The sequence below is a fragment of the Pundamilia nyererei genome, unplaced genomic scaffold, assembly GCF_000239375.1.
Source record: "Pundamilia nyererei isolate P.nyererei 1_Seehausen unplaced genomic scaffold, PunNye1.0 scaffold00099, whole genome shotgun sequence".
Lineage (NCBI taxonomy): Eukaryota > Metazoa > Chordata > Actinopteri > Cichliformes > Cichlidae > Pundamilia > Pundamilia nyererei.
This window is the reverse complement of record NW_005187500.1, coordinates 460,695-469,383: the sequence shown is the minus strand read 5'-3', so window position 1 is coordinate 469,383 and position 8,689 is coordinate 460,695. Positions and strand designations below refer to the sequence as shown.

The 8,689-nt window shown below is 44.4% G+C and overlaps 1 protein-coding gene across 2 annotated transcripts in view; it reads right to left on the bottom strand.

Moving 5' to 3' along the window:
• ankfy1 (ankyrin repeat and FYVE domain containing 1) overlaps positions 1 to 8,614 on the bottom strand; it is a 20,390-nt gene extending 11,776 nt beyond the window's left edge. Inside the window, exons 1-15 of one of the 2 annotated variants that reach the window (XM_005740322.2) lie at positions 8,336 to 8,614; positions 6,450 to 6,657; positions 6,140 to 6,258; positions 5,790 to 5,925; positions 5,537 to 5,660; positions 5,063 to 5,212; positions 4,774 to 4,939; positions 4,441 to 4,645; positions 4,267 to 4,335; positions 2,205 to 2,407; positions 2,009 to 2,106; positions 1,460 to 1,661; positions 1,255 to 1,353; positions 1,004 to 1,157; positions 738 to 906 (exon numbers count right to left, since the gene is read on the bottom strand). In XM_005740322.2, coding sequence (XP_005740379.1) covers positions 738 to 906; positions 1,004 to 1,157; positions 1,255 to 1,353; positions 1,460 to 1,661; positions 2,009 to 2,106; positions 2,205 to 2,407; positions 4,267 to 4,335; positions 4,441 to 4,645; positions 4,774 to 4,939; positions 5,063 to 5,212; positions 5,537 to 5,660; positions 5,790 to 5,925; positions 6,140 to 6,258; positions 6,450 to 6,657; positions 8,336 to 8,345 — 2,112 coding nt within the window. In that variant the 5' untranslated portion in view covers positions 8,346 to 8,614. The other variant, XM_005740323.2, reaches the window with a different exon arrangement.
• Between the last annotated feature and the right edge of the window lie 75 nt (positions 8,615 to 8,689).

The following is an 8,689-nucleotide window of genomic DNA, read 5'->3' as shown; positions in this document are numbered from 1 at the left end:
ACTAATCGCAAAAATAATCGGTGACTAGTCGACTATCAAAATAATCACTTGTGGCAGCCCTAAGTGTTGCTCGTGTGGATACTCCTGCAGCTTCTTTTACTGCTGGATACAAACGAGTCACAGCAACTTTGTCTGGACACTCACATCCATTATTGTATTAAGAATGATTTCTTTCACGTGATGGATTCCCATCGGTGAAAACTGTGGAAATGCACTAAACTACTTCATTTTTATTTTTTTACATTTACCAACATTTCACAATATCAAGGAGTAGGCAGAAGTATATACTTATTTAGCCCCACCCCCTAGGTTTACATATTAATTATTTCCTCATCATCTAAATTTGAACAACAAAAACTTCAATGGTTTCAACTTTGAACATAACGTCACAAAAAATATTTTCTCATATTCAACTAAAACTATATTTAGATTTACTAACATGCAAAAGAAAATAAACATCACTTTGCTGTCTTGGGTTAATTGCATTTTCTTCATTCTTATACTTATTTAAAATTTATTTTTGGAGTTTTATTTCAAACTGGTTTATATCACTGCTGACCTTTATTTCGATTGGGAGCATTCCTGTCCTTGCCTTATATACACTTGCTCAACATGCCATAGATGCTGAGAAATACAGAATATTCCTGCCACATCCAAACCAGAGACCCAGCCTGACAAACTGTTAGTGTCAGCGTAACAGCGAGGGACTAAAACACCGCTTGTCTGTGCATTCTTACCAGTGTGGACGCGATATCTTCAAGTCCATTCTCAAGAGCCAGCCACAGCGGAGGGTCACCTTTGTCATCAACCACCGACATGTCAGCTCCTCTTGTGCAAATGGCGTCCACCACCAAAGGCAGCTGGTTACTGATGGCCAGCTGCAGTGCTGTTTGTCCCTCCTGGGTCCTGGTAGTTGAGGGACCCAAAGAGAAAACAGTTGGAGTAAAAACAAACGAAAACTGAATGAAATACATTAAAATTACACATATCTCGGTATCGTTACCTAACATTAATGTCTGCCTGGTGTTCAAGAAGGAAGAGTGCACTCTTGCTGTCCTGCCTTTGGATGGCCATGTGCAGCAGAGTTTGTCCACTGGACATAGTGTCATTGATAGATGCTCCTGATCCCAGCAGCTGAGCCGCTATGGTGTGCATGCCTGACACAGACAGATCGACAAATACAATCACTATTATTGATTTCACAGATCAATTTGATGACGCAGAAGTGACTTTGTTGGGTATTTTGCTGTATACCTGTCCAGAGGGCCAAGCCCAGAACGGTCTGGTCCATGGAGTCTTTGAGGCTGAAGTCTGGGATGATCTGGAAGTTGTTGGTGGCATGTAGTGCGTTGGCTGCAAGTATCAATGTCAGAATGATCATTACACACAAACGTAAACACGGCAGGTTGCTTTGCAGGTTAGTTACAGGATGTAACAAAGTCCCAAATCATATATGGACCTTTCTGCTCCAGGATGACGGAGACCACATCTGGGTGGTTGTGAGCGATGGCCATGTGGAGGGGGGTCTGCATGGCCACACCGAGGGGGTCATCAGGTAGAGGCTTCTGGGTTTGCAGGTTAGGATTGGCCCCTTGCTGGAGAAGCTCAGCTGTCAGGCTTGCTAGGCCACAGCAACATGCTGTATGAAGTGAGCTTTCACCCTGAGAGACAGCAAAGGGACCGAGCATGTATTTATGACCAGTTAACAGTATTATTGATTTTATGTTAGTTTCATCGATTTAAGGTCAAATTGAGACATTCAGAGAGTTTGTGGTTTATGATGTTACAGTGCATTAGTTCTTTCATGAAATCTGTTTTTTACTTTTCTCCAACAATCACTAAAACAACCTGCAATGACCTCTCAGTCACTGCGTGGCTGTTTGATACAACGCTGAGCCAACGGGTCTCTGGAACAGCGATTGGCCTCATAGACGTGAGAAAAAGGTCAGAAGAAAAAAGAACAAGTCTGCAGCAAACCGTCTGCTCATGACCAAATGTTCATACGCACCCATTTGTTAATGTGGTTGACCTTTGCTCCATGAGTTGTGAGGAAAAGAGCAGCCGCCTCATTGTTTGCAAGCGCTGCTCTCTGCATGAGGCAATACTCTGTGACCAATAAACGACGTAAAGGAGAATGTTTAAGGCACAAGCAGCACTGGAGTTGGACAGTAACGTGCAGAAAGGTTGCCGAGCAGCTTAATAACCTGTGGTAGTGTCAGGTGCATCGGGGTTGCTTCCTCTCTGGATGAGCTGGGCCGCAAAGCTATTCTCGTCAAACGAGGTGCCGTTTACGACCGGCGCATTATCTTCAAACGGGTTGACAGAGGGATCCGAAGACACGGTGATATACTGCAGCGCCAGCCACAGCGCTGTGCTGCCCTCGTGATCTTTCAGCTCCAGGTCAAGCCTAACAAAATGGAGACAGAAGGCCAGGTTACACACACAGCACTATCACACAGCACCAGGTTACACACACAGCACCATCTTTAAGGTTACACAAGCTTAAAATTGCAGTGTGTTCAAAGAGAAATGGAAATTAGGATTGATGAAGTATGGCCTGCATTTGTATAGCGCTGTACTCAGTCCCTAAGGACCCCAAAGCGCTTTACACTACATCCAGTCATCCACCCATTCACACTCTGGTGATGGCAGCTACATTGTAGCCACAGCTGCCCTGGGTTTCATATGTGACTCAGTAACTTTAGTAGGAGACTTGCTTTGTTTTTTAAAAGTTCCAGTTGATTCTAACTGGAGCCCAACTGATACAGGGTCTTTGAGACCAGTACCGACACAAAGACGGGTCAGAGCGCCCTCTGCTGAACAAACTGTGAAACAAAGCTCATAACACAGTTGAAGGGTGTTTCTCTGGTCTCACTTGACTGGCTGTTTTAAATGCAGACACATCTATAAATAAAAAGCTAATATTGGTGGATATTAGCTTTACTTTGGGCTCTAATCCTAACCTGCCATCTTCTAATCTCCCATTTCCCAGAGTCATCATCAGTGCTGTGTAACTGCTGCTCAGGAGAGAACAAACCCCAATACAACTGACTCGAGCTAGCGAGTCTCTGTGCTGTGAGCTTGAAGGCAACTCTGTCCAGAACCTGCAGCAGGAGTAGAACTGGTTAATGCGCCGCTATGCCACGCTCAGCAAGGCTGCACAGCAAGGACTACAGAGGCAAAGACTTAGTGCAGCTTAACCCTTTAAGACCTACCATAGAACCAAGTCTGCCAGAGCTTATATTATATTTTTACATGCTGTGGAGCCATTTTTGGGAGCATTTCAAGTTGCTATACACCAATACAACCGTTATAGACCAAATTTTAATAATATGTCTGCATTAAGTGCATAGTAATTACAGAAATTGCAAAAAAGTGCAATAAACTACAAATAAATTGAAAATCGTTTTTTTTTTTTCCCCCATATATTTCTAGTTAGAGACATTTCAGAGCTCAAAACTGTAATTACAAAACAGTTTCCAATAACAGGAAATTTATTTTGAGTGTCTTCATAGTTTTATTTTTGAAATCCACCAATTTTTATATACTGCAGGAAAAACGAAAATAAATATTATGATGCAAATTTGCAAAAAAACAAACAAAACAAAGCAGCATCAAAATAAACTGTTTCCAGCAGTGCAGTTTGAGTTCTAAGCATCCCAGCAACTATTCAGAAAAGCACGAGGTCAAACATAACTTTTAAAAACACCAGTATAGGCTTATAAGGCCCCGAAGGTAAAAACAACATTTTCCGCAAAAATGACATCACTTCAGGTTTCGGGCGGACATGCGACAGTTCTCGCTGACGTCTATTCCAACGTAGGAAGTGTTACGAACAGCTGATCGGATCAGCAAAGCGTGTTTCTGGAATATTATGTTTTTGTTGCTGCAAAGTGCTTTTTATGCAGTTTTTGCAAAGCTATATGTGGAAGGAAACCGTGACTGAGGACGAGCTGATGGGATAAGATGTAAGTACAACTCCTCCGGTTTCATATGCAAAACAAATGATTGCGCTCGCTTACGTGGTTGCAGAGCTACCGGGATTTAAAAATAGTTACGCAAAACGGAGCGTGCCCGTTTTAAAGGGTTAAGACAGCAGAGTGCAAATGAAAAGAAATTTCAAAGTATATACAGGGTTATCTTTTCTTTAACGTGCGTGTCGCGGCTACTGGAACAAATCGATTTTATATTCTGTGGGAATCGCTGCCGAGTGTGACACGTCAGAAACAAGCCTGACATTCAGTTTGAAGGCAGAACATAACTCACTGTTTGCACTGCAGCAGCTGGTTGAACACCGGCTCGTTCCCTGATGACACAGCTTCATGCAAAGGAGTTCTAAAAACAATAAAAGACTAAAATGAATGATGATTATACTTTACAGCATAAGTAACTGCCTTTACAGTCCAATAAAGGTCATAAACCAAGTATCATGTGACCTACCTTCCCTTACTGTTCTGCATGTTGGGGTTGGCTCCAGCCTTGAGAAGAGCCTCAGTTATTCGCGCCATCCCGCTCATCACTTCGGTAGAGTGTTTCTTGGGGCTGAAAGAACAGACCAGGTGAAGCGGCGTTTCCACAGCCCCCACCGTGGCTGCATTAACCTGAGCTGAATGGCGAATCAGGAAGATGGAGGCAAACTCATCACCTGAAGGAAGACGGAAAGTTTTCAGGTTCATGGAGCTCAAAAGACATTTTTCACACAGTAACAAAGTTGATACATTTTAGCAGGAAACAAGCGAGCGATACAAAGTAACGTAGACAGGAGCCCTTCACCTCTTTGAATGGCTTTATGCAGCAGACTCCAGCCGCTCTGGTCCACCATGTCCACATCAGCTTTGTTGTTCACAAGAGTGGTTGCAATGCTTTCCAATTTCCGGGAGAGCGCTAGGTCTAATGCTAGGTCGCCATTGTTGTCAAGTTCATTCAGCTTGCCAGGTAACTGAAAACAATAATAATAAAAACCAGTAACAAAACAAAATGTTGTGTTTTTGTACAATTCTGGTTACACCGTGACGAAGTCACTAAATAAGCATTTCATGGGAAGTTTGTGAGGAGAACTGACCTGCGCGTCCATCTCGATGAGATACAGAAACACCACATCTTCTCGCTCTACTTTGATGGCTTTATGGAGAGGATACTCTGTTTTAGATTTGATCATCTTGTACAGAAGCTGGGCACTCATGGTGCTGAAATCTTCTTTCCTCAGATCATCCTAATGAGAGGCACAAACAGTGTCACACAAAAGACTGCGCTCATGATGGAGAACGTCTAAGACCTCAAAAATCACAGACGAAGAAAGGCTGGCTTTTGTCAAAGACTGAGATCAAAGCTCGAGTCTATACAACAGTAAGGGGGGTGGTAGAAGCTGACAGTCAACAGCCTGCTATTCAAACAAATCCACGGGAAACAGTGAAAGCTGCATTTGAATTGTTGGAAAATAAGCAAAGCAGGCAGTTCCACTTTGATCTTACGAGCTTGTGCAATCCAGAAACACACTCATCGCTGGACATGCACAAACGTGGCTCACGTTACTCACCCAGTGGCTGGCTATGATCTCCCCACAGTAGTTCATTAAGGTGCTGGCATTTAGCTCCTCGGCTGTCTGGTAGAAGCGAATGCAGTTCCTGACATTCACCGAGGACATCACGCCTTTTTCACACCTGGCCCAGCCAAGAAGCACATGTATGTGTGTGTGTCACATGTGTGGCATCGTAATACACTTTGCAAAAGTGACACCACTACCATCAACAGTGCAGTCAAAAAACTCAGTACGTAGTTCTTCTACTTGCCTCTCTCTGAGCAGCTGAAGCTGGAAGCGGTTGGCCAGTTTCATCAAGTCGATAAGAAAGGCATCATCCTCGCTCAGCTCCAACTCGTCGGTGTATGTCCACCGTAACATTGCCATGGCAACCTCAGGTTTGCAATCTGAGAACCAATAAAGTTTCAAGACAAATTAGAACAAAAAACATCCCCTCGCAAAGTCACAACGCAGGGACGAACCGCCCCACCTCCCACCCCCACAGTGGACTTTGAAAGTGTTCTCACCAAAATAAATATTCTGCTATCACCCATCAACATACTGCGTGAGCTGAGATGGGAATAAGGACTTGGTTTAAACTGCCCTTTAAAAGCTGCTCACCAGACAGGTCCAGCTCATTGGTTGAAGCCAGGTTGGAGAGACTCCACACATCGCTGCGAGCAGCCAGCACAAACTTATGGGCATGAATCTGCTCCCCCACTACTTTCACCTTTAGATCACTGCAAAACCAACACATTCATCACTGAGAAGCACGTCCATATTAAACATTAATACTTTAATAAGGCACAAACTAACTAGGAACCACAAATTGTCTGGCACTTACACTTTTCTAGTCTTACTCAAAGCCATTTATAAACAGACAGCACTCAAAAGATGACCCACAGACCCGCGTCCCTATAATGACCCTCACCTGTACTGTTCCTGCTGATAGAGGTCGGCCACAATGTCCAGCAGACGGCTGATGAAGGTCTCCGCGGCTGCAGGGGTGGGAGTGCCCTGACTAGAAGACTGAGCGGCAAGCATGGCGCAGCGCCTCTCTGTATCAGCCAGCTTCTGCTGCATCTTCACATACTCCTGCCTGAGCAGGGCCAGGTGCTTCTGCAGCTTGGCCACCTCCTCTGTTGCACATGAAGCAAAAGGAAGAGGCAGGGCGAGGGAACGTGAGCTAGAAAAACCTACTTTAATCACAGGTTAGAACTGAGCTCCATGATGCGAGCAAACTTTCACCTACAAACAAGCAGGGTGGTCCAAAGCACACACCGAAAGAAGATATTATTTGGGGTTAAGGTTACAAGCTTTGTTGGCAGTTTGCAGATAACATCACCAGTGTTTAAAGATAATTATTATAGCAGTGTTGACTGCATGTAGTATTAAAAGCTTAAGAAACATCGCTTGAGCACTGACTACTTTCATAACGCTGGTTTCTGTGTGTGTGTGTGTGTGTGTGTGTGTGTGTTAAGAAACAAGCCAATTTGCAGACATTTTAAAATCCCTTCACAAGGCAGAGACCATGCTGTCAAGTCTTATAAATCAGCTAAAGGAAAATCTAATGACAGTAATTTTGTTTGGCCAAACTTCGAGGCTATGCTTGAAGTCAAACGCACTTTCTACACATCATCATGTTACAATATTAACCCACAGAGTTTCACACAGGCCCATTTCCTTCCTTTAAGTCAGTAAAGTTTTAGTGAAGAAAAACATGCTGAGGTAGCTCGTTACTTTGTCCTCCCTTGTAAACCGTCGCAGGGAAGGCTACTGGTCATGAGGAACAGAAAGGGGGAGGTGCTGAAAACCACATGACCAGCTCAGCACAGGAAGGGTGGTATGCTGCCAACCGTAACCCTGCTGCTGAGGACCAACTGAGAAGTGAGAAAACACTGACCCAAAATAAGAACAGTCTAGCAGGCATCAGGAAAGTCTTCCTCTCCAGGCTCACAGTTTTCAATCATTTTTTAAAGCTTTAAGACAAAGAAGTCTGAGGCATCAGGAAAGTCTGTTTGTCAGGACCTGTGGTCAGAATCACTTGCAGACCTGATGTGGCAATGATCCAAAATCTTAAAATGTTAGTACATACAAAAAATGCTCTCGAACTGTATCACCGACCAGAACACAGAGCAGTTTTAAATAAGCACGTATATCCTCTCTCCTACTAACCACAGACGGGTGTATTTGCTCCCTGGGTTCAGGAGATCTCCCTTAAGGACAAGCACAGAGCAAACCATCCTGTGTTTAGGCCAAACACCTGCCTGTCAGGTGGTCCGGATGACACCACCTGACACGGAGTGACATTTAACCTGTCCTGTCAAGTCTCCTGTCCTGCATTTATTCTCCATTTACTACGACTGATAACAAGATGTGTTAATAAATAAAAGAAAAACTTTACCATAGCAGTTAAACCTCTGACCACGGTCAGATAAAGCAACGCTGGACAGTCTGATTAGACTCATGAAGCTAACACTTAATCTTTACCAGCAACACCTGCACATTACTGAAGATGATATTCACCTCCTGGGACCTAGCGAACCAGCACGCTCCTTCGAAACGTGCCTTTCTTGCCTGGTTAAGCTAACTCGTAGCGATACAGTTCAGCTAGCAATATAAGCGAGAGCTAACGACAGAGCTTCTCAGTGGAAAGAACAGCGTGACAATAAGTGTCGCGACGCTTCGCAGTTCCACCCACAGACTACGCTCGGTTTCCTTCACCGCTAACACATTAGTTGAGTCGGTGATATAGTTAAACAAGCGCACGCGGATAAAAGGGCGTGTGTCAAACTGCCCCAAAAATCAGTCACATACCTTCCGCCATGTTGCTCAACGGTAGCGCCGTGGCCTGGCGGTGTCTATCGCGATATGATGAAGCGGCTCGTAGCAGGCGGTGGTGCTGCGTTCAAGTGATTAACAGAAAAGACTCGATCACATGACCGTTGCTAGCCCTCCTGCAGGCCAGCATCCATGTAAAACCGGTGCCAACTCCGTTAAGTGCTTTTCATTCACACTACGTTGCCAGTACATTTATAGGGAAAGACGGTAACAACGGACTGCACAAACACAACTAATGCAGACGCTTTTGCAATGGTGCACGGTGTGGTTCAGTTAACACTCTAATGACAGTTTGATGGAATCAACTCCCAGCCGTAGTGAAGCCGCAGT